This window comes from Lemur catta, chromosome 6 (assembly GCF_020740605.2).
Source record: "Lemur catta isolate mLemCat1 chromosome 6, mLemCat1.pri, whole genome shotgun sequence".
Classification (NCBI taxonomy): domain Eukaryota; kingdom Metazoa; phylum Chordata; class Mammalia; order Primates; family Lemuridae; genus Lemur; species Lemur catta.
Window position 1 is genome coordinate 93,723,657 of NC_059133.1, and position 25,016 is coordinate 93,748,672.

General features: G+C 53.5%; 1 protein-coding gene across 1 annotated transcript in view; it reads left to right on the forward strand.

Annotated features, from left to right (window-relative positions):
- VWF (von Willebrand factor) overlaps window positions 1-25,016 on the forward strand; it is a 143,813-nt gene that overhangs the window by 51,681 nt on the left and 67,116 nt on the right. The window contains exons 14-22 of the mRNA XM_045554544.1: window positions 456-651; window positions 1,098-1,313; window positions 4,811-5,051; window positions 9,432-9,526; window positions 11,459-11,619; window positions 18,041-18,144; window positions 19,618-19,756; window positions 22,494-22,628; window positions 24,221-24,367. Of these exons, the coding sequence (XP_045410500.1) occupies window positions 456-651; window positions 1,098-1,313; window positions 4,811-5,051; window positions 9,432-9,526; window positions 11,459-11,619; window positions 18,041-18,144; window positions 19,618-19,756; window positions 22,494-22,628; window positions 24,221-24,367 (1,434 nt within the window). The remainder of the gene's footprint in view (window positions 1-455; window positions 652-1,097; window positions 1,314-4,810; window positions 5,052-9,431; window positions 9,527-11,458; window positions 11,620-18,040; window positions 18,145-19,617; window positions 19,757-22,493; window positions 22,629-24,220; window positions 24,368-25,016) is intronic.

A 25,016-nucleotide genomic window follows, 5' to 3' on the forward strand; every position in this document is an offset into this window, starting at 1 on the left:
CACGAATGTTCTTTAGAGGGGGCTGAGTTTGCACGTGACTCCCGTGGGTGACAGGCCCACTGGCTTAGCCACTCTCGGGACAGGCAGGGAGGGCAGAGGGCGGGACAGGCTCAGCCTGCCTACCCCTCCTGGCCTCACCACTGCTTCTGTGACCTTAGGCAAGTCACTTTTCCTCCCGGGCCTCAGTTTCTCCATCTTTCAATGACTAATCTCTGAAATCTCTTCTGGCAGGACAGGTCGCTGACTAATGATTTAGGGGCAGGGACGGAGCTGGTGAGCGCACATTGCATTCAGCTTTTTCTTTCTTCTGCAGACCCGGGTTTAGCTGCTTTTTATTAAGTTAATATTTATTTTTCACCCGGGGAACTCTTTCGATTAAAACCCTCTCGTTAGCGAAACGACACTGTGGCTGCTTTGGCGGCAGCGGCTCCAAGGTGGTCTGTCTTCTCCCGCAGCTGTCCCCAGTCTACGCGGGAAAGACCTGCGGCCTGTGCGGGAATTACAACGGCGACCAGGGCGACGACTTCCGCACGCCCGCGGGGCTGGCAGAGCCCCTGGTGGAGGACTTCGGGAACGCCTGGAAGCTGCACGGGGAGTGCCGGGACCTGCAGAAGCAGCACAGCGACCCCTGTGCCCTCAACCCGCGCCTGAGTGCGTGAGCGGGGGGCAAGGCGGGGACTCCGCGGGGCCGGAGTGCCCACGTCCCAGCGCGTTCCACGGGACAGTGCACCCACCGTGCGGGGGCGGGGTGCGAGGGATTTGGGGTGGGCCTTTGGTTTACCATCAACATTTGATAGTCTGCATCTGGGTCAGTTGCTCTTCAAAGTCCTTTTACTGAGGGCCAAAGCCCGGGAAGGAAAGAAGAGAGCGCAGTCCCCGCCCGTGGGCGCTGTCACTGGACCGCAGCAGCCGCGCCACCTCGGTTACGCTACCGAAAGCTTCTCGGGCTGGGCGGGCTGCGGGTGGTCCGCTGGGAACGTCCGGTCCACGGTAGCACGTGTGGGCGTTCCCAGGCGTCCCAGGGAAGGTGTGGCCCCCTCCCCCGCGGCCCCCCTCCCCCCAGGCCCGCCCACGCCCACTCGCTCCTCTCCCCGCAGCCAGGTTCGCCGAGGAGGCGTGCGCCGTGCTGGCGTCCCCCGCGTTCGCCGCCTGCCACCGCGCCGTCGGCCCGCTGCCCTACCTGCGCAACTGCCGCTACGACGTGTGCGCCTGCTCCGACGGCAGGGAGTGCCTGTGCGCCGCCGTGGCCAGCTACGCCGCGGCCTGCGCCCGGAGGGGCGTGCGCGTCGCCTGGCGGGAGCCGGGTTTCTGTGGTGCGTGCCCTGCGCGCCGCCGCCCCTCGGGCTGCCACCCCGTCGCCGGGGCGCCCTGCCCGCTCCGCGTGTCCTTTTCAAACAATTTCCTTGCATTGTTTCTTTGGAAAGGGGCCCCGGGGCGTTTTGACAAGCAGGGGTTGTGGGGACGGCTCACTTGCGCCCATTGTCCCCCTCCACCTCGCGGCGGGACGCGCGGTGGGGCCTGGCTCTCCCACAACACGGGCCTGTTCCAGGGGCACGTGGTGGAACCCCCCGCCGGGAGGCCGGGAACCTTGGGGTCCCTGGAAGCAGAGACGTCCTGTGGCTGCTGCCACCTAGTGTCCGATACATGCACGGTCACGTTGTAGAGTGAGAGGGTCCCAGATCCCAGTGTGTCCTGGCGTCCCTCGAGTCCGGAAGACAACGGGACGTGCGCATGCACATCTTTTGTTTATAGCTTCAGGTAAACCATCGGGGGATCCCTGGCCCTAAGTCTCTGGCATTGTATGAATATAAAGTTACACGAAGCTCAATTACATCACTGTCCCCAGCTGACTTTAGATTCTCACTCTGCACCGTTAGATTCCTGCCACCAAAGTTGGTGTCTGCTCCTACACTCTGGTCCCTTGTTGTTGGTTTTGCTCTGGGAACGTTTGTTGAGTGCCCAGTGTGTCAGGCAATAGTGATGATGTAGAAGTCCAAGTTTCCTTTTTGAGGCACAAATGGAAACTGTCCCCGTACTAGGTACCTATCACGCTGACTAAAAGGATGATTAGAGTAAGGCCGGGGACAACCAAGGAAGGCTTTCTGGAGGAGGTGTACTTGACCATGGTTTTAAAATGCTGCTGTCTTGGCAGAGAAGAGTTGTTTCCAACGGTAGAATAGCAGTAGTTAGGCATAGAAGTGAGGAGAATATGCCGGAAGGATAAGGTGGTGGATATTTTGACTTTTAGGATGAAGTAGGTGCATTCCTGTTAAAACATAGGTGACGCTGATGGAAGCAGGAAAAGAGGAGCTGTGAGAAACGGGGAAAGGAGTTAACAATGTGTATTGGAGGAGAAGTTTAGGTCTATTGTGCCGGCTCATCTTTTGAGTCAAAGCAGTCTCATACAGAAGAGGAACAGGGACAAGAATAAGGATGAAAGGGGACAAGTGCATAAATGCAGGGGTTGTGCCTTCCCTTTCCCTCTGGCTCTGGGATGTCTCAGGGAGCGACAGGCTAGTGGCTGGGACAACAGAGTCTGGGTCCTTGCTGGCAGCCTGCCTGTGACTACTAGCTATGTGACCTTGAGCCCTGCAGCTGACCCCTCTGAACTTCGATTTCCTCATGTTTGCTGTGTAGAAACTGGAGAAAGTGATGAGGAGTAAATGAGGTGCTGTTAATGAACATCCTTTGGTTGTTCACCAATATTAGATGCTGCAGCATCTGGTGGGTTTACTAATTTAGGACATTCTCCTGGGCTGCTAAGGACCCACCAAAATATTCTTTAGTCTCTCACGAGCAGCTGTTCATAGCCTCCACTGAACAGAACAAGGGAAACGGGCCGACACTGTGGAGGGACTGAGACTCCATCAAAGAATGTCCTGACTCCTGAGGCTGTGTGATAGGGCAGGCAGTGCCAGGGGTGGGGAGGAACTTTTCCTGAAAGCTTTTAAGGACAAGAGGGATCTGTCTCTGTGGGTTTATGTGACAAGAGACAAGGCTGACAGTTGGCCTTGGGCTCTCCCTGTGAGCCCAGAGAGGCTGTGCAGGACTCCTGGGTTCTTGCCTGTGTCCTGTCTTGAAAGCAAGGAGCCATGGTCTCGTCTCTGTTCTCCTGTGCCTAACACACAGAGCCCGTGACACGTGGTAACACACAATAAATGAAACTGACATGTGCATTATTTCTTCTGGAGAAGAAGGCTAAAGGAGAAATTTCATGAGGCTCCAAGCCAGCGATAGTCTACCAGAACAAAAGAAGCTCTCCAGTCTAGCAGCTCTTTAATGGACGAAATGTGCCCCTGTCATCGTAGACTCAGAGGGTTGAAGGGGATCTCCATCTGTATTGCCCAGCACGCCCCATCTTAACCTACCCTCCCTCTTAATATTCATCTGGTGACCCAACCTCTCCACTGTTTCAGAGAAAAATCAATGTCCACTATGACTGGAGAGCCCCCTCTCTTCCAAGCTGCCTTCTAACACCACGTCCAAGGTGGTTGCAGGCGGGGGAGGCGGCAGGGTGCTCCAGAGGTTCTGCCCCCACAGTGAGGTTCATGGCCAGAGCTACTTTTGCAGCGCCTGGGAAATGCTCTGCGGGGGTTTCTGCTGTGGAAACAATTGTGACAGAGAGGGAAGGACCCTAATGGTTGCAGGAGGAATGTGTCCAGAGCAAGGTTCTCACTTCTTAGACAGCAGCAGCTGGTCAGCAGTGGGAAAGTGTTTTGAAAGGGTGCAGTGCTCCCCAAACTTCCCTGTCCTCCCTCCCCTACCAGGAAAGAATGTCACCATCAGAATGCCAGGCCTTCTGGGACCTAGACCTTTCTCTGGAATGCCCCTTCCATCTTGGGCTGCTGTGCTGGGGCTGGGGCTGGGGCTGTGTTTCCCCAGCATTGGTAATGACAGTAAGAGCAGTGAGCGTTACCACGTGCCAGGCATCCTCTAAGCGTGGCAGCCCATTTAACCTCCACAGGGACCCAGGTGGATGTTGTGGGTACTTCCCAGTGAGGATGCTGCTCAGGGTCACGTGGCTGGCTAATGGTGGACCTGGGGCTTGAACCCAGGTATCTGGGATACAGAGCCCATTCTCTTAGCTGCTTAGTGCACTGCTACACTTCCTCCTGGCTTTGGTTTCCTGTGGGATTTCTCTGTGGGAGCCAGGGAGAGTGAGGGTTGTGGGTAGGTGGGCACTGCCTACATCAGGTACAAGAGTGTCCCTGATCTTTGCGACTAGCATGTCCCCCAGGGGACTGGTTTCTTTTTAGAGTATAATAGTTATGAGCATGAGATTTAGGGTCACAGAGAGCTGGGTTCAAATCCTGCCTCTGCTTCTTCCTGAGAGGCATGCCACGGACAAGTCATCAGTTTCAGTATTCTTACTGGTAGAAAGGGTACGAGGGGAGCTCACTCACTGGGTGAGGCATGAAGCTCATGTGAAGAGCAGGGCATTCAGTAGGTGCTCAATAAATGGTAGCCATTGTCATTATCATCACGGGGATACCCTTGCCTGTCATTCCCAGTTGTTTTTAATATTCATAGCTTCAGAACCCACGGGGATTTCTCTATCTCCTAGGATTTCAGAATTCAGAGGGGACTAGAGCATGCTCCCTGGCTGAGGGGAGGAGAGTGTGCCTCCGTAATGAGAATATACGTGTGTGTGCTGAGAAATGCACCTTTGCTCAGAGTAGGAAATGAAGGTGATGGCCGTACGGATGCAGTTAGGGTCATAGCGGCAAGGGTGGTACCCCAAGTCCTAGAAGCACAGTCCTTGTTGTCCGGTGTTTCCACTGAGGCCTTCCTCCCTCTGCCCTCTCTCTAGCGCTGAGCTGCCCGCAGGGCCAGGTGTACCTGCAGTGTGGGACTCCCTGCAACCTGACCTGCCGCTCCCTCTCTTACCCGGATGAGGACTGCAACGAGGTCTGCCTGGAGGGCTGCTTCTGCCCCCCAGGGCTCTACCTGGACGAGAGGGGAGACTGCGTGCCCAAGGCCGAGTGCCCTTGTTACTACGATGGCGAGATCTTCCAGCCCGAAGACATCTTCTCAGACCATCACACCACGTGGTAAGTGCAGGTAGCAGGGCCAGGTCCTTTGGGATGGCAGAGCTGGAGAGGAAGATGGTCCTTCAAGTCCTTCACTTCATGGATAGGTAAACTGAGGCCCAAGAAAGGACGCAGCTTGCCCAGAATTGTACAGCACATCACAAGCTCAGCTGGCATTTGGCCCAGGTCTTCTGACTTCCCTACTGTGCAGGGAACTAGAACTCCAGATTGGCAGTAGGAGTTCCTGAGCTTTATTGCCAATTGTCACGAGTTGGGCCGCGTTTCTCAACTCTGAATTATACTTGCGTCTTGCAGCTCTTTGCCCAGACCCCTGTGATGGTCGGTTTCCACAGGGCTGCCATCACCGCAGGAGAAATTTGCAACAGAACATTTGCTGGGCGAACGCTTACCTGTCTCCTGTTCTGTCTCAGGTTCTGGCAAAGAACTGGTGATCTCAAGATGAACCAGACACAATGTGGTCCCCAAAGAGCTGACAGTCTACTAGGGAGTCCAGTTAAGATGTCCTGATTATGGAAAATTTCAGACAGACATAAAAATAGTATAAGGAGCCCTAATGTATCCATTCCCAGTGCTTTGCCACTCTTATTTTATCTATCGACTACTCCCCTTTTTGGCTGAAATAGTTTAAAGAAAACTTCAGATATATCACGTCACCTACAAATACTTCAGCATATATTTCCAAATAGATAAGCACTTACAGAACATAACCATAATATCATTATTGACCTAAACATTAACCATAATTCCTTAATAACATCCAATAGTCAACCTATGTGTCCTGATTGTCTAAAAATGTCTTTTTATAATTGGTTTGTTCAAAGCAAGATCCAAACAAGGTCTGCACACTGCATTTGGCATGAAGGTTTTTTTTCACCACTCTAGTGAGATGATTTGCAGCCCTTCTAACCTCATGTACGCAAAGCAGGTTGTTTATACTTCTGTTAAAACAATTATTGCTATCGGGCTTGGATTTCAGTAAAACGCCCTAGGCTATGACTGCCAAAGAGTAGAGACCGTATCATGGGCCCTGATCCACAAAGTAGGTACACCATAAGTATTTACTGCGATGAAATAACTGTAACATTTGGTAGACTGGCCCTATGAGAGACATGAAAAGCCCCACTCATTCAGGAAGGGGAAGGATAGTTTCCATTTGGGAGGCATTAGGGAAAATTCCATGCCAGAAGTAGCTTTTGAGCTCAAGGAGGATTCCAACAGCATAGGTTGGGCTGGAATGATGGGAGGGGGTTGTTTTTGGTGGGGCAGAGGTCTAGGGACTAAAGTGCACAAGGAGTATTCCACAATCCCCAAGGCAGGTCCTCTGCTAGGAATAGATGTTATGTGAAGGACATATGAGACTGAGGTTCAGGGGTCTTTGAAAGGTAGGGGAGGACTGAGGCTTGAGCAGTAAGCAGTAGGCCCCCAGGAAGTTCTGAACAGGGAGCAAATAGGATCAAGAGTAGCTTTTAGGGTGTGGGTTCTAGAAGCTACATGAGGTATGCAGGCAGGGACATGTTGACACAGACTGCTGGAGGGGCAGTAGGGCCCTGGACCCAGGATAGCAGTGGAAAGGGAGAGTGAGGCTGGAAGCCAGAGATGCCAGGGAAGCAGGGGGGCTCCTAGGATGTCTGGGAGCAGGAGGTGCTGTGGAAGTTTGCCTCAGGGTCCTGAACTTGAACCCCTGGGAGGAAAGTACCAGCAAGAACAGCAAAGGGCTCTCTGGAGGTGAAGGGCAGGTAGTGAGCTCAGTTTTGGACTTAATGACTTTGAGTTAGCAAGAGGACACCTTGGTGAATGACTGGAATGCTGCTGAGCTTGAATTATGGGTTTGGAATGTGAGTGAGAGAAAGGCTTGTGTGGAGGTGATGGTTGTAGCCAGGAGGGTTGAGAGGCTTACCAGGGGGAGTGGGCCAAGGGGCAGAGAAGAGGGCTGAGTCAGAACTTGGGGGAAGGTGCAGAGGGCAAGAGGAGGAAAAGGAGGATTGCCTGAGAGAGGCCAAGGATGAAAGGCCAGCGAAAGGGTAGAACCAGAATGGCGCCGTATGGTGGAGATGAGGGCAGAAGGGAGTGGTAACATCCCCTGTTGGTTTGGTCTTGGCCTTAGCCCGGTGATTGTTTTACTACAGTTGCCTGGCTATAGTTTTCAAGGCGTTTCTCTCTGTGACCTTAAAACAACGTTGTAGGGCAGGCAGAGCTTGCATTTTTAGTAAAGAATTTGAGGCTTAGAGAGAATATCGCTTTCCCAAATCATCCAGCAGGTAACTAGAACCCAGGTACTCTTGAATTCTTCATATTACACTGAGAATAGGCTGTTGAATTTGGTGATCAGAAGGTCATGGTGGCCCCCATGTTTCAGTAGTACAGTGAGGAAAAAGGCCAGACTACAGGAAGCTAGGATGACTTGGAGGTCAGCGACTGTGGCCTGCTGTCTCACCATGATAGGGAAGCTGGGAGATGGCGTGTGGCAGCCCCTGGGTGAACAGGGCTGGGGACTGGCCCTGGCTTCAGGCTCTTTTCAGGGTTTGGCATCAGTGACCTCTCCGTGACTGCTTCCTCTTCCTGTGTTTCCTCTTCCGGCACCAGGGCTGAAAGCTCCTGGGCATCCTGTCTTCGCTTCACTTAGAAAATTGGATTTCATGGCGAAGGTGTGCCCGAAGGAACTCAGGGCTTGTCCGTGGCTGTTTATTTTTATTCTTTAGAGAACACACTGGCGCATGGGTGCCGACGATGGCCGAGTAGGCAGGCGCAGCGCAGGTGGCCGGGAGGGGCTTCAGCACTGGCTTGGATCTCAGCAGCAGCACAGCTGAGGCCAGGCTTGGGGCCAGGAGTTGATTTTTAACCCATCTGCAAAGCTTTTTATAAAATTAACCTTTTGGGTCATGTCCAAATGTCAGAGCATGACATTTGAGGGAGGATTTTTTTTTTTTTTTTAAACTAGCTATTAGTTAAAAACTAGAAGGCACAGTTTCTCCATGTGCCACGACGAGAGGGAAGGGCTGATTCTCTTGTTCAGTCAGTGAATATTTATTGATCAGCAGCCACATTAAATGTACTTAAAATTATTACCATTAGAGAAATGCGACTTAAAACAATGACTATGACTTCATACTATACTGGAAAAGTTAGAAATCTGGATGACGACTAGTGGGCATGGGCCCCTCACCTGCTACTGTGGGGCACAGCCGGGTGCAGCCACGTAGGAGGGTGCTTGGCACAGCACGTGCAAGTTGGGTGTCCACACCGATGTCCCCACACTTGCCCTCATGGGCAGGTTTACTAACGAGATCCTCACACAGGCTCATAAGGGTGCGTGTCTGGAGATGCTCATCACAGCTTTGTTGGTGGTGGCGAGGAGCAGGTGACAACCTGTGTCTGGGACTGGGAGACTGAGTGGCTGAAAGGCAGGGGGTGCACATTGCAGGGTGTCGTGCCGCAGTTAGGAGCAACAGACGTGGAGTACGTGGATGAACAGGGATGCATATGACAAACACTGGCTCAGCGGAAAAAGCAAAACGCAGTGTGATATCTAATGCTGTCTATATGAGTGAAACATATATACATGCAAAACAGTCACACACAACTTATAGAAATGTGCTTGACAGCCAGTCAGGAGGATTTCGCATTGCCGGGCAAGAAGGATCTCTCGTCTCATGGCGGTGGAGATTCCAGTGATATATGGGAGGCCACGTCCAAGGGCCTGGTGGTGGATCAGACGGAGGAGGAGGGGGAGGCAGTGTTAGGGGTGATCCTGGGTTTCTGGTTGTGAAACCCGATGGATGGTGGTACCATTCGGTGAATCGGCCCTGGAAGAGGACTGGCTTTGGGGGGCCGATCATTTCGTTTTGGACATGCTGAATTTGAAGTGCCCGGAGACACTCAGGGGAGCTACCGTGTAGACATTTGAGCGTATGGGCTTCAGAGGACAGGTCCGAGCTGCTGATGTCAGTTTGTGAGTCACCTGTGATTGCAGTGGGTGTTGTTGATGACAGCACAGCGTGACAAGAGAGCGTGGAGCCTGGGGAAGGCTGACAGTACAGGCCAGGCGGGGGACAGCGGGTGGGGGTGAGCAACTGCTGAGCTGAGAAGGGGCAGCCAGGGAAGCAGGCGAAGAACCAGGACAGATTTTTTTTCCCTTAGAAGATTGGACTAGTCAACAATGGTGAATCATGTTGAAGGGGATCATGTAACAAAAGAACTAAAAAAATTCCATGGAGTTTAGTGACACAGAGGTCACTGGTGACCTTAGCAAGCTGTGCTTCAGGGGAGTTGGGGACTGAGAGCCCGGCTGGAGGGGCAGAGGGTGAGCGGAGGCGGCGCCATGCTGGCAGCAGGTGCAGACACTGTTGAGAAAGCTGGGCCGTGGCTCCCCTCTCTCCGCAGCTACTGCGAGGACGGCGTCATGCGCTGCACCATGAGTGGAGCTCCGGGAGGCCTGCTGCCCGACGCTGTGCTCGGCGGTCCCCTGTCTCGCCGCAGTGAGTACCGTGCCCCTGCGAGGCCTCTCACCTCTCTTCCGCCCAGATGCTCATGCGTGGAGTCGGGAGAGCTGGGTGGCTGTGTTCCGTGTATTTGGGCACGGGCCTGGCTTTGCCCAGGATTGCCACAATTTCTGGGTCTGTGTGAGTGGCTTTCAGGTTGAGACATGCCTTTGCATGTGTAAATCCAAATCACTGAGGCAAGAATATTTTGTTGTGTAGAAGGGGAAAACAAAATTACCTGCAGATGGGTTCAGTGAGACCTGTGTTCTGCCCGTAGTGACCTTAGCTGACAAAAGAGCTGAGTGAGTTGGTTGCCTTGATTGTGGTGACAATCACTCTTCTTTGGTGGCCTCTTGTTCCCCAGGGACATGCTGACGAGGACACCTCTTTCTTTAGAAAGCTTCTCAGGTGGGTTTGAAAGAGGCAAGTTGGGGCCAGTTGCTCTCAGTTTGGAGCTCTGGATAGTTGCTGTACCGTAAAAGGACCAAGCAAAGAAGGGAGAAGGGGCTGGCGTGATACTGCTGGGGCCACATTCACGTTTGTGGATCACAGGGGCCTTATTTGCTTCCATAAGGATCATGCTTGCTTAGGAAGGATGCTTCCGGGGGAAGGAGAGAGGCAAGTGACCGCTTCTGTCTCTGCCTCTCACTTTCCATAGACCCCTATTCCCAGGTGCCCAGTTCTGTGCCAGGCCGCTGGCGTCCCGGCTGCCCTGGGTGACAGGTCTGACTCCCTGTGGGACTGGCTGGGCAGCGTCTCTCATCCTAGAGCTGGGGCAAGATCCCCAGCGCTTGGATGGCTCAAAAGTTGAAATCAGAACTTGTGACCTCAAGGTCCCTAAATCTTTCTGCCTGTTTCTTTCTTTGACTCTCAGCATTCCCCACACTCCCACCCCCTCTGCTGCCTCCTGCCTCTTTGACCTGTCTTTAATGCTCCTCTTGCTCAGAGCCTTCTTGTCTAGTCTCTGGAAGGTATTACCTTTTTCAAAGTCAGGAAACTCCTAGAATTCTGTGCAGATTGGGAAAAGCCATTTAACCTTGTGGAGTTTCTGTTTCCTAGCAAAAGTTTCCATATAAAAACAAGGCTAGAAATTCTGGCTTTCTTGCCCACACGAGATAGTCAGTGACAAATGCTGAAGTGCCCTGGGGCTTCGGAAAGAAAGATGCTGTATCAGTTATCTGCTGTTTTCCTTATCCAATCAGCCGTTGATACCTACTAATTGTCAGGAACTAGGAGCTGTCCATGAGCAGAGTGGACGGCAGTCCCTGCCTTCACGGAGCATGCGTTCTAGTGGGCCCAGGGCGCAGGCGTCAGCCAGTCTGTGAAATGTGTAGTCTGTCACATGGTGAGAAGGACGTATGCAGGATACAGATGGAGATCAACGAGGCAGGGAGGAGAGGGGGAGCATCAGGATTGGAGTGTCACAAATTTAAACAGAGTGGCCGGGCAGGGGCTGGAGTTTGAGCAGAGACCCCTTTAAAGTCTTTGCGGTTGAACGACCTTCTCTTCCTACGTAGTTGTCACCCTTTAGGAATGGTTCTGTGGGGTCCCACTGAAGCTCCTTTTTTAGCACCCAAACCCAAGTCTTTAAAAGCCTGAGTCTGGAAGTTTCTGCAATGCATCCTGATTCAATGCAACCTGCCCCAGCAGGACTGAAGGTGCTGGGAGGTGTGGGCCCTCAGGTAGTGCAGGATGGGAGAGCCACCGCCAGTGTGGGCCGGCGGTCAGGAGCTCAGATGAGCAGGTGAGGCTGCCCTCCCAGTCCCGCACTGGGACCTGGCTCAGAGGCTGGGCAGCATCTAGTCCCACAGAGTGGGCAGCTCTGAGTTTCTTGAATTGAGTGAAAGCACCTAGGGACCAAAGGATGGTGCAGAAGGTAGATCCATTCACTCCTTCACTAATCCCCCCTTTGATTTTCCTACCTTCAAGGCAAAAGGAGTCTGTCCTGTCGGCCCCCCATGGTCAAGCTGGTGTGCCCCGCCGACAACCCACGGGCTGAAGGGCTGGAGTGTGCCAAGACGTGCCAGAACTACGACCTGGAGTGCATGAGCATGGGCTGCGTGTCTGGCTGCCTCTGCCCCCCGGGCATGGTGAGCCCCGCTGCACAGGGCTGGCGCCTTCCCTTCCGTCTTCCCGCGGGCGGGGTTGAGTGAGGGGCTGTGGAGCCGGTGAGAGGCAGAAACAAGTGCTAGACGCGGACGATGATGGGGGTGGTGGTAATGGGAACAGGGGTGGGGGAGAGAATGGCCAGGTCAGCCCCAGAGTCAGGGCAGCAGTTGGTGGGAAAATGTTTGGGGTTGACCCTGATGGGATAAGAACTTAGCTCGCAGGAGTGCCATAGGAACCAAAGAAAGTATTTCTAAAACATACTTACAAGTGAAAACAGGCATTTTCACTAGAATTTTCCCTAGGGCCGCATTCCATGGTATGAGATGGAGGGACACACATGTATTTGCATATGATTTGCATCTATGCGTGTAACTTTCCATTCCAAGAGAGGACACCGATGCCCTGTCGTGCCACTAGCAGGCCCTGGGCCCAGCACCGAAGCTTGTCTTCCTCATCTGTAAAGTGAGTCTGAGGTCCCGGCCAGCTCCTCACATTCCGGGATCCTGGCGCGGGGGCTGCCGTGGTGCACGGAGGCCATGCGTGGCCCGAGGCTGTGCCGCTTTGTGCCTGCCCGGCTCCCGAGCGCATCTTCCAGAGCTCCTGCTGGTGGAGGTGACCTGAGCATGCCCAGGCCTCTGACCTCGCTCCCAAGTCTATCTTTGGCCAGTTTCATAGTAAACAGATTATATGTGTATCACTTTTGCCATCCTGAAGGATGCAGCTTCTGGATTTTTGTCTTTCAAATACATCCTGTCTTCTTCTCTTCCCTGACTCCAATTCCTCATACCCAAAGTGAGTGGTGAGGGGTCTGTGGGGCTGTGGAGCCAGGATGGGAGAGGCAGGACGGCTCTCCTGTGGCCGTGGAGGGGAATTAGTGATGTCCGGACCCCGACTGAGGGCCAGTGGCCTGGACCGGGGGAGCTGCCAGGGTTCTGTGGAGGGAACCTGGGCCCGTCCCCAGTGTTCCTCAGGAAGGCTGGGATTGGAGTGTGCTCTTCTACTGACCCTCCAGCCCTTTCTTCTCCCAAACAGAGTGACCAGCTCTTATTAATTCTCCCCTCGGTGTTTCCCTCTGTCTTAGCCTCTGAGCATTCTGGAACCGTCTTTTCCAGATGTGGGAACTAGAGATTGGCCAGTGAGCACCTTCAAACTGGAAGGTGTTATTGGTGCCTTAGGAGAAGGTGGATGTTGGTGGAGGGTCTCTGGGGGGAACCTCAGACCTGCGCAGGGGTATAAAATAGGGGAGGGCAGGGGAATCTTCCTTATTGCTCCTTTTATCCCTAGGGACTTTTATTTTGAGTGCCTCAGAGCTTTGGAGGGGGACATAGATCATTGTCTCTTCATCAGGCCTGGAGGAGAAATTCTCCTGATGTCAGGGAAGTCTCAGCAAGAAAAGGGACATCACTCAGGATTATGTCAGCTTCAGGAACTCTTTTAAATGCATTTTTTTTGTCATGTAAGAAACAATACAGATATTCATAAATATTAATAATCACAATAATTTCATTATGATCCCAAATGCCCAGTAGAGAGTGAGGACTCATGCATAGGACGTGGACATACCACTAGGAGCTTACTTGGCATCCCGAAGCGTCTGGCACGCGTGCTGAGGACAGCATTTGGATACCTGTCACCTCAGCTTCAGGGGATCATAAACTCAGAAGCCCACATTGGAAGAGATTAGGTTATTTTCACAACCGCTTCATTACGACGCCGACAAACGTGCAAACTGCTGAGGCCAGATTCCGGAGAGCAGAGGGGTCTGTGTAATTTATTAAGTGTGCGCAGGGTGCTGGCTGCGTGACGGGACACGTGCTCTTGGCCACAACACAAAGAAAATGGGGCTGGAAACACTGTGCTTGGGCCCATCTGATGGGGCAGACATTGCCCCCAGGGGTGTTTCTCTGTCCGCCCTGTCCCTTGTGGGAGATGGTAGGGTTGTGGGCTGCACCAAGGGTTTGGGAAGAGGGTCAGGGATTCTGCATTCTAAGGACTTGAGAGGGGAGAGGGAAGTCGCTTCTCCTGGAGGCAGATCTGCTGAAGATTGCCTGTCCTCCTTCAAGGTGTCCCTCAGAGTCTGCTGCATGCCCAGAAGTACCTGTTTGAAAATGTTGGGGGACAGGGAAGGAGCCCCTCTCTTTCTGACTTGTCCGAGGCCTGGCGCCTGCTTACAGCAGAGGTTTTCTGGTCCATTCCATAAGCTGCAGACTCTGTTCCGGCCACTGTGCAAAGGTCTCCTGGCACGGGAACAAGGAGGGCAGGGGTCCTTTTGCTAAGGGGTCAACACCATGGGACATGGTTGGTGGAGAAGCCATGGGGAAAAGGCCTGGTGTTGGAATCCCACACTTCCAGGTGTGAATCCTGGCTCCTGACAGCTACTTAACTGAGTGGCAAGTCACTTAAAATCTTGCTGTCTTAATTTTCTCACCTGTAAAATTGGGTTAGAAGGGCTGTTGGGAAGACTGGAGGTTGGGTGGTGCTTAGTAAGTGGCGGTTTAATGACCACTGTTATAAGAAGTTCATGGAGGGAAACCATGAATCCTAGTATGAACAGAGATGCTGCAGGGAGTAGTTAGCACACCCTGGGAGAAACCTGTCAGACCCCAGTGTTCACATTCGGAGACCCACTGGACCAATAAAACGAGGGGGTTGCACTGGAAGACTTCCTAAGTCTTTTTCTCTAGTTTGGAAATTCTTGAGTGAACTTTCTGCCTGAAGCATCCACTCGTTTAAGTGAGAATATTACCGGCTTCCACCACGGGGTGGCAGAAAAGCACAGCCGGCCGCCCTGCTCAACTCCCAGGCGCGGGAGCCTGGCGGAGGAGAAGGGGCCCTGGGGACCCTTGGGACGCACTGTTTCAACCCCTTCTCTCGCACAGGAGACTGAGACACAACCAGTTCAAGGCTCTGAAGTTGTATAGTGGAAATTCTGGTCCCCTGACTCCCAGACCAGGGCTCCTTCAGTCCTCCTGGTCTCCCTCTGGGAGGCCAGGCCACTGGGTACTCACAGCCAGGCCTCTGATGAAAGTGAGGTCCCTGTCTGGGGGACGCTGACTTAGCCTCTGAAACCTGTACTTCCCAAACTGGCTCCCGGCTCTGCTGGTATCAGGGACCTCTTGGCCGCTGAGGGGTGTGTTCACGTCCCTGGTCCTTGCCCAGGTTTCCTTGGGTGCCCGAGTTTCTCATGCCATATGAAGACCAAACGACTTCCGCACTGCTCCTTAAAATCCAGGGCCTGGGTTCTGGGCCCAGCCTGCGGGGCCTCACGCGTGGGCATCGTAAATCCCATGAGATGTCATTTTAAAAGGCCCAAGGAAGCCCTCCTGTCTCAGAACTATCTCCTACATATTCTAGAATTTGTCACCTAATCAGGCTTACTGAAATATAACAAGTGTAGATTCACTTTGGTTAAGGAGCAAGAGCTTACAAAAGCCTTCCAACCTCATAAATCCCCACAGGAAGAGTCATTTGCACCTTCGTGTGAGTTACTTACTCAGACCGCTTTCCTCCCAGCAAACCTCTGGTTGGAATCAGCTGTGTTGGGCTGGGAGCGTTAGTGGAGCAGGAGAATAAACAGGGGCAGTCGGAAGGCAGAAAGGTTTGGAGAATGAGTTTGGTGTCCATGCGTGGGGCAGGGGGAGGATGAGCCTCTTCAGAGAAGGGTAACAAAAGCAACCTTTTTCTACTTTGTAATTTTTCTTGGAGCTGACCAAGACCGGGCACGCTGTTCTGGGCTGGAGCCTTTCTTGCTCAAGGTGTCTTGAGTTGATGAACAACGTGACGGCTATTTCTGCCACGTTTTCTTCCGAAGTCTTCAAAGGACATTCATAAACTTTATCGTAGTATCCTTCTGGTGTCCAAGGGAAAAACACTAGGTGGAGATAGTTCTCTTCCTTTTTACCGTGAGGTTTCAGGGGCTTGCCATCCTCCTAGGGGCTGCTGAGCTGGCCTGCCCCGCCGACCTGGGCCGCCCTCGTCCGCACCCAGTTCGCGCCCGCAGTCTTTACCCCCATGTACTTCTATCTCTGCGAATTTCTTTAATGCTTTGGGATTCCCTGGGTGTTTTTAGCTGGGCTGTTGTTGCTTGATCTTCTCTCCCAAGTCAGCTCACACTGTGGCCTGGAAACCCTTTCCTCTCCTTTGAGGTTGTCTGTTGTCTCCTTTCCAGTTCTAACTACGGATCTAACCCTGCGCCACTGCTGTCTTCATAGTAGCCCTCATTTACTATCCAGGTCCTATTTTACTATTGTAAACCATCAATTAATAGTCTCCTTTTGCTAGCGCCAGTCAGGGCAGAGAGCAGCCGTGTGGTTTGCCCATGAGCGCCTGGGAAGGCGCGGCTGCGATGGCGGCACTGTTCTCTCATGGCCCAGCTGGGATCTGAGCGTCATGTCCCTTGGAAGAGGCTTCTGTAGACCCACACCTGGGGGGAGGGAGGGACTCCTTGAGTCACGGAGGTGTGGGAGATTTTGTCGATATGTTGAAGAGGTGAAAACATGCAGCTTGAAGACCAAGAGGCCCGGAGCCCTCAAGCCAGCCTGCCTGCAGGTGAGAGGCAGCTCAGGTGTGTTCTGCTGAGGTGAGGCGAGCCAGGCTCTGTTTCCTGGATTCCACCCTATCATCCTGCCTCACTTCTGTCTCCCATAACGTTTTGGTAACAAGGCTTATCATCTGGTCCCCATCAACCTTAGGGTGAGCTTGGACAGCACAGCAGGGCTCCCTAGGCGATGCGTCAGTCATTCCTGTAGCAGCCACTAGGTGGCAGGCCTGGGACCTCAGAGCTGATGGTGGGGGCTGGGGAAATGTGGGGATGGACCCTAACGGTGACAGAGCCTTCGAAGGTTCCAGCAGGGAGAGGTTTCCAGCTCCTTCCTCCTCCTACCAAGCTGCCACGTCCCCTACTGGGTGGCTAAGCTCATTGTCTTCCAAGAACAGCAGTTCTAGGAGGAAAGTGCTACCAAGAATGTGGCTGGCCTGCATCTGCCTTGCTCTGCATGCTCGTTCTGCCTGGTCAGTTAGGCTTTGAGGTGGTGTTAGGTTAAGCAGTGGAGGCTATTCTCCCCCCAACCCCCCGCAACACACGCACACGCACGCATAAACACACACTCATGCACACGCACACGCACACGCACACGCACATGCACACACACACAATTTTAGCCAGGGTCTTTGGGACGAAAGCCCCAGGACTGCCCTGTTCCCAGGCTTTGCTCTGTCTGGCTCCAAGCCCTGGGAGCTCAGACTTGTGTGGGAGTGGCTGTGTCACATGGAGCCTAAGCCGTCCAGACCAGGGGCTTCTCACCCCTCAGGTAGCTCTGGAACCAAAGTGCCATGATCCTGTCACCTGGGGGTGACCCAGGCCTCTTTGAGAACGCCGAGGCTGGGCCATGCCAGAACAGACACCCAGGGCCAGCCCTGAGTTCTCACAGTGGGTTTGGCCAACTGTGGCCAGTGGCTCCTAGTTCTTTCCTTCCCCCTGGTCCCAGCAGACCTGAGGATATGATGTGCTCACATACGTGACTTCCTGAGGGCTGGAGGACAGGGAAGTAGAGCATTTCCCGGGGAGAGTGTATCAGAATATCAGGGGACTGGGGAGGAGGGGCTCGTGTGGCTCGGACAAGCCCCCAGACTCTACTTATGTCCAGTACTCAGCTCCCTCCCCCAGAGCATTAAGTGCATATTAATTTTATTCAATATAGTGTCCATTTTCTTTAATCATAACCATAATATATGCTCACTAAGGAACATTTGGAAAAAAATTTAAAAACCAAAAAAGAAAATAAAATCCTCCCACTCCCCTCTCCCAGCCCACCACCTGGAGGCAAGTTGTGTGTTTCCTTCTAGTCTCTTTTGAAATATATATAAATGTGGAACCATATTATATATAGTTTTCTTTCTTATTTTAAAAACTAACAGCGTAATTATTTCACACATCATTTAGGATACTTACGAAGGGCCATTGTAACCGCACCACGGGACAGCGGCAACTGGGGATTCCTTGGTGGGTTGGATCATTTTCCTATCGTGGAGCACTTGATTGTTTCCATTCTTTCTTTTTGCGATGATAAAAAATTCGCCATTAATCTTTGTCCATAACTCTATTTCCTTTGGAGATATCCTTTGTGAGAAATGGCTGGATTTAAGGATGTGCACGTTTCAGGGCCCCAGAGGGGTGCATGAGGCAGAGGGCAGCAGTGTCCTCCGCTGATAGGCAGGGGCTGTGTAGACGGGTGTTTGTGTTCGTGTCTGCCAAGCCCCGGCCTGGGCGTGGGCTCCTGGTCCCGGCCTGGCCTGTGGCAGAACCTGCCCCCTACTAGTTCCTGTGCAGGGCTTGCTGGGAGGCTCCAGCCCCAGGTGGCTTCCCCAGTGGGGCCTCAAGACTTGTGGATTCTTCTCTCTTAGGTCCGGCATGAAAATAGGTGTGTGGCCCTGGAAAGGTGTCCCTGCTTCCATCAGGGCAAAGAGTACGCCCCGGGAGAAACGGTGAAGATCGACTGCAACACCTGGTGAGGCTCCGCCAGGGGCTTCCCTGGGGGAGGAGCGAGGGGCAGACGTGGCACAGGACCTTCCCCGCTTGCCCCCGGCACCCTGTGGGGACCTGATTACTCTTTTCATTTCCTCTGTGCCTTTGTTTCTCTATCTGTAAAATGGGGAGAATCTTTATTGTCATCTGTGCTCATCCTGTGTAGACACTATCTTGCAGGTAAGGTGGATAATCCCTTATCTGGAAAGCTTGGGACCAGAAGTATTTCAAGTTTTGAATTTTTTGGTATTGTGGAATATTTGTATATACATAATGCGATATCTTGGGGATGGGACTCAAGTCTAAACATGAAATTTATTTATATTTCATATATACTTTATAGCCTGAAGGTAATTTTATACAATATTTTTAATAATTTTGTGCATGAGACAGTTTGTGTATGTTCAGCCGTTAGAAAGCAAAGGTGTCACTGTCTCAGCCACCCATGTGGCATTATGTTGGTGCTTGAAAAGTTTCAGATTTTGGAGCATTTTGGATTTTGGATTTTCGGATTAGGGATACTCATCTGGTATTTCTGTTCAGGGAGATAGACCCTGGGGAAGGTAAGGACCTCGCCCCATGTCAGTCATTGCATATGTCATCAAGCTGCCGTGGGCGTGGGTCTGGAGGTCCTTTCCTTACCGGCCGTGCACGCTGGAGTGTGCCGTAGTGGCGAGGTTCGAGGAGGGGCTTGGTGGGGGTGGCTGGTTCTCTTCTCCCTTCTCCTTGGCCACCCTTCCCATCACCCTCCGCCCGCCCGCTCAGCCTGCCTGTGACTTCTGGGCTGTGCACAGCCTTGGAAAGGGGCCCAGGGGCAATGGCAGGAGGGCTGTCTCGTGGGGCTGAGGTCTGAGCTCACCACCTCTGACGCACACGTGGGCTTCCTGATGTCAGCTCTGGTCCCGGGTGGTGGTGGGGGACAGGCCTGTGGCAGTTGGGAAATCACTATAGATTTAAACATGTTGCTGCACACAAAACCTCTCCTGGCAGAGGTTCATGGTTTGCCACTGTTTTCCAGACACAGAATTTTCCTGCTGTTCTGTCTTGTTTTTCCTGTTAGTCTGGGGGAGGGGGGTCAAGCTCAGTGTGTCTGTTTCCTAGAGACTCCGTGGCCTGTCTCAGGTAGACTCGTGGCTTCCACGGTGAGGCTGAGCTTTACGAGGATCTGGGCCTCCTCCCTGGCTGCCTGGATCACTTTGGACAACCCCGTCCCTTCCTTGACTCAGTTTCCCCCTTGTAACTGGAGAGCACCGTGGCTCCTCTCTGTCCCGCTGGGCTCTGTGCTGGGCCTGTGAGGTCCGTGCTCCTGAGGCTGCAAATCCTCAACTTTTTGAGGCTCCCTGCAGGGTTGGGAGGGACCCAGAGCATTCTGTGTTCCTTCGTTGTCTCCACTGCCCAGACAAGCCCCTCAGACCCAAGGTGCACAGCCAGTCATCCTTGCCATTGCTGTTCCCAGTGTCTGTCGGGACCGGAAGTGGAACTGCACAGACCACGTGTGTGACGGCACGTGCTCCATCATGGGCATGGCCCACTACCTCACCTTCGACGGGCTCAAGTACATGTTCCCCGGGGAGTGCCAGTACGTTCTGGCGCAGGTGAGCATGGGGGAGGCTGGGGAGGGTGTGTCTGTCTAGGAGGGCGTGGGAGGGGCTGACTGCAGTCGGGGGTGTCCAGGTCGGATTCTGCCATTGCATCTGTAGAAAGGACTCTGGGGTCTGGTGTCTCCTGGAGTAATTTTCCAGCCCCTCATAGAAATGCCTGAAGTGGGGGGTTTTCCGAACTCAAAGCGGTTGTCTGTTTTCCTTCTGCTCACCTGGAGACTTGTGGGAATGAGACAGAAGCTCGTTTGTTGATTAGGCTTGTTCAGGGAGAAAAGCCACCGTCAGTCCCAGTTAGCACCAACCTGGAATTAGAAACAGGCATTTGCTCCTTTCGGTAGGCCCAGCACAGTCAGGCTGCACGCGTGGGGAGGGGGCTGGGCTAGGAAGCCCCCGCTCATCTTCCCCGCTAGCACCTGTGCAGCCAACAGTCCGCAGGCGCATACAGCGGCCTTGCTCCGGGCAGGGTTGAAGTGGCCCTGGAGTGTGCTTCCTGCCAGCCTGCGTCCTGTGGGATTCTGCACCACTTTCATTTCTATCCTGGTACAATTCAGAATGGGGAGGGCTGAGGAGGGGGCACAGAAAAGTCAACCTGCCAGGCACGATGCGAAAGAACCCGGGAAGTCCTGGCCACGAGTGGGGCCCCTAGCCCTTCTGTCTCCAGCCCCTGCTGCCCAGCTTCCTGGAAATTTCTGTTCCTGGTTGACAGCAAATGGGTAAGCAAGGACGTAGGATTGCTTTCCTCACGAGAGATGAGGCGCTGTGCCCTGTGAAGCTTTAGACAAACGTGGTCTTTCTGTCTCCATTCCCCAGGGCAGCAGAGGGGGGGCTTGGCGTGGTCTGAAGGGAGGACCACAAGCCTAGAGCAGCCTCAGCCCCGGGCCTAGCGACAGAGCCGTGAGGTGGTGCGGGTGCCTGTGGGCCACCCTGCGGAGTGTGCTGGGATGTGTGTGTGTGTGTGTGTGTGTGTGTGTGTGTGTGTATGGGTATATATGTATGGGTGTGTGTGTGTGTATGGGTGTATGTGTGTGTGTGTGGCTGTGTATGGGTGTATGTGTGTGTATGTGTGTGTGTGTGTGTGTGGGTGTGTGTGAGTGTGTGTATTGGGGTGTGTGTATTTGTGTGTGTGTATATGGGTGTGTGTATGGTTGTGTTTGTATATATGGGTGTGTGTATGGGTGTGTGTGTATATGGGTGTGTGTATGGGGGTATGTATGGGTGTGTTTGTATGGGTGTGTGTGTGTGGGTGTGTGTGTGGCTGTGTATGGGTGTATGGGTGTATGGGTGTGTGTGGTGTGTGTGTATAGGTATGTGTGGGTGTGTGTGTATGGGTGTGTGTGGGTGTGTTTATGGGTGTGTGTGTATATGGGTGTGTGTATGGGTGTGTGTGGGTGTATGTGTATGGGTGTGTGTGTGGGTGTGTGTATATGGGTGTGCATATGGTATGTGTGTGTGGGTATGTGTGGGTGTGTATATGGGTGTGTGTATGGGTGTGTGTGGGTGTGTGTATAGGTATGGGTGTGTGTATGGATATGTGTGGGTGGGTGTGTGTGGGGAGGTGTGTGAGGGGGTGTGGGTGTGTATATGGGTGTGTGTATGGGTATGTGTGTTTATGGGTGTGTGTGTTTATGGATGTGTGTGTGTGTGTATGGGTGTGTGTGTGGGTGTGTGTGTATGTATGGGTGTGTGTGTATGTATGGGTGTGTGTGTGGGTGTGTGGTTATGGGTGCATGTGTGTGTATGGGTGTGTGTGTGTGTGTATATGGGTGTGTGTATGGGTGTCTGTGCGGGGAGGTGTGTGTGTATGGGTGGGTGTGTGTGTATATGGGTGTGTGTATGGGTATGTGTGTGTATGGAGGTGTGTGTGTATGGGTGTGTGTGTGTGTGTATGGGTGTGTGTGTATGGGTATGTGTGTTTATGGATGTGTGTGTGTGTATGGGTGTGTGTGTGTATGGGTGTGTGTATGGGTGTCTGTGCAGGGAGGAGGTGTGTATGTGTATGGGTGTGGGTGTGGGTGTGTGTATGGGTGTGTGTGTGCATCAGAAAGGTAAGTGAGTTACTCAGTGTTACCCAGTAAGTGGCAGAGGCAAGACTCACACCCGGTTGCGTGTGTCCCCGCGATACCACAGTGATAGGCACCATGGGGGCCGTATTTGCCAGAAAGTGTCCCCTTTTGCTTAATTTTCTATGCAATTGACGAACAAGGGCCAGAGTTCCCTTATCCTCTCTGCTCAGCTACAGCTGGTAGCTCAGGACTCGCGGAGCTGTGTCAAACCATCTTTGGTTATATTTCTGGGCCAGCAGTCCAGAGGGATTCAACTAGAATTTAGAGCCACAAGATGCTGTGTGGTCAGACTGGTTACCTGAGTGGGACCAAGAACTAATGAGCTCTAGACAGGGGCTCTGGGCCTGATGTGTCCGTCCAAGCAGGGCACGTCACTCCCTCTCTCCCTGGCCCTCTCCTGCTCCCCACTCAGGGGTGCTCATCACCACCCTGCCCCACTCACTGTGGGCACCTGGTTCATGGGTCATGGCCCAGGACGACACACCAGAGGGTGTTCACCTGGGCATGTTCCTCCTTCTCCCCCCCACACGCAGGCACACCTACACACCCATGGACACGGCAACATCCTGCAACACATATTCAAAGGCCTGTGATGACGAGATGCCGATCTTCTGGTCGGGTGAGGTAGCAGGGGTGATATTTCTGTCTCGGCACCCCTCTTTCTCCAGGATTACTGTGGCAGTAACCCGGGGACCTTTCGGGTCCTGGTGGGGCATGAGGGGTGCGGCTCCCCCTCAGTGAAATGCAAGAAGCGGGTCACCATCCTGGTGGAGGGAGGAGAGATCGAGCTGTTCAATGGGGAGGTAAGTGCCAGCCTCACCCTCTGCCCTCCTGTCCCCTGTGCTTGTGGCTGCTTACTAGGAGTGTTCATCGGGCGCTTATTTAGAGCTTGTGTGGATGGGATGCTGTGCAGCCATTAGAGAATGACCTGGATGTGCCATTGTATGAGAACAAGTGGCAGAGCTGTAGGGCCAACCCAGCCCCCCTTAGTGAAGGTGTAGGCGGTGCGTGGGGAAGAGTGTGCACATGTGTCTGCATGCACGTCGGGGGGCTCGGCACTGACCTCTGGAGCTGGGCAGGAGGGGAGGGCAGGACGTATGTACGTGTTGAAGTGATGGTGCTATGGGAGATTTTTACCTCTTTTGTGTTTTTTCAGTTCTTTTTGGAGAGATATTTCTAAAGCTCAAAAGAGGAGTAAACAGATTCAGTCCCTGTGCACTGAGAGCTTAGGAAGTGGTTCTCAGAGGGGTCCACGAGACTCTTCTAGGGTTCAAAATGCTGATCCAGGGCTCCGTCCTGAGATTCTGGCTCAGTAGGTCTGGGTGGGGCCTGGGAACCTGCATTGGAACTGGCAGGTCATCCCTAGGCCACAGTGTGGGCTCAGCTGCTCTGTCCACATATAGTGCTAGGGGACCCAGCATGTGGCTGACACCTGCCCTGGCGTCTTCATTCGCTCCCGCGCCTGGGCCTGCGCCCTGCCTTCTCGCACACACCCCCCGCTGGCGTCAGGGCACGGAGAGCGAAGCCCTGACCACGGTGGAAGAGAGCTGTTTAGCAAGCGTGGCCTGTCGACTGTGAGCCAGCAGTGTCAGCTCCACGTCAGAGGACAGCCGTGCTCGGGGCAGGGGACAGTGCGCATGAGCGGGAGGTGCGCAGACGGGGAGGGATAGGTTCCCACGTGTGACTCGTGCTGCATGTGGCGTGCTACTAACAGGAGGACCTCTGCAAAGAGGTGACAGCGGTTCTTAGCCTCAGGCTCAGTGTGACAAATTAGAGTCAGCTGAGCGCCGAGATGGGCCTGGAGGGCGCAGCACAGGCAGTGACTGGCCGATCAGGGCTCCGGTCGCAGTCAGTCCTGAGCCGAAACGCGTGGCTGCTGCGTCTGGTGCCCAGCTCCTGTCTCTGTTCCCGTCAGCTCGACTCCTGTGGCAGCAGCGTGGGGCGGGGAGGCGGCGGGACGCAGAGGGAGAGTCTAGTGCTCACTTCTGTAAGGGAATAGATTTGAAAACCAATGGCCTAGAGATGCTCAAAATCATTGCCACGTTGAACGCCTGTCTAGGGGACCACTGTATTGAATGACCGAGTGTCAAAAAGCACTTTTTGTGAAGTGAGGGCTGGTTTTCTGCTTATTGGCGTGGTTGTATTTTAATCTCATAGTTGTGATTTCACTGCCGCCTCTCTTATGATCCCTTGGTCACATGTTCCTGGAGCGCGGAAGGGGAGGTGGACACGGAAATGGCCAGGTGTGGCGCTGGCCCTGCAGGGGCAACGGCGTAAGCCGTTGGAGGGGCGGCGCCCGCGCTTGTGGGCCGTGGAGACAGGCAGGCAGGTGTGGCGTGGGGACGCTCTGGTGGTCGTCCTTCAGCACCTGCCTTGCTGCTCTGTCTCCCTGCAGGTGAACGTGAAGAGGCCCATGAAGGACGAGACTCACTTTGAGGTGGTGGAGTCCGGCCGGTATGTCATTCTGCTGCTGGGCAAAGCACTCTCCGTGGTCTGGGACCACCACCTGGCCATCTCTGTGGTCCTGAAGCAGACATACCAGGTCAGTGGCTTTCCTGCCTCTTCTTCCTCTTGCCTGGGACTTGTTTGGACCTTCTTCAGCTCCCCGAGTAGCACCCCGTGGCCTCTCCCCGCTGTCTCGGGGGAAGGCGGCCCTTTGGTCCAACCTCCCCCCTGCACGTAAAGCCGCAACTCAAGGCTGAGAGTTAGCGTGGAGATCTGACCGGCCTGCGTGTGGGAAGGAGTGACTGGCCTCGCTAGGACCACAGCTTATTTCCACAAAAGAGGGAAGTAAAAGATTAGGCAGTACTAGTTTTTCTTTAGGTTTTTTTAACCTAAAGAGGTGAATTAATCATGTACAGTATTATTATAATACTGCAAAGTGTTCTGGGGTGTTGCCTTGCCATGGAGCCGTAGCCCAGCATGCTTTGATATCTAGTTTGTTGGGACTTTAATGATTTCGCTAAGTGGCGTGTATGTGACCAGGGGCTCTGTCCACTGTGGTGGCTGACTTAGTCTTGGCAGGAATGGCCTGCACGGCAGCTCTGACAGTGCCATCATTTGCAGGTGGGGAACGCCAGCAAGGGGTGTGCCTGCACTTCTCTGCTGCAGCCCACTGCATTTCTGGAAAGCATTAACAATTCACTCATTCGTTTCTTCAGCAAATGCTTACCAAGTTCCTTTTATGTGCC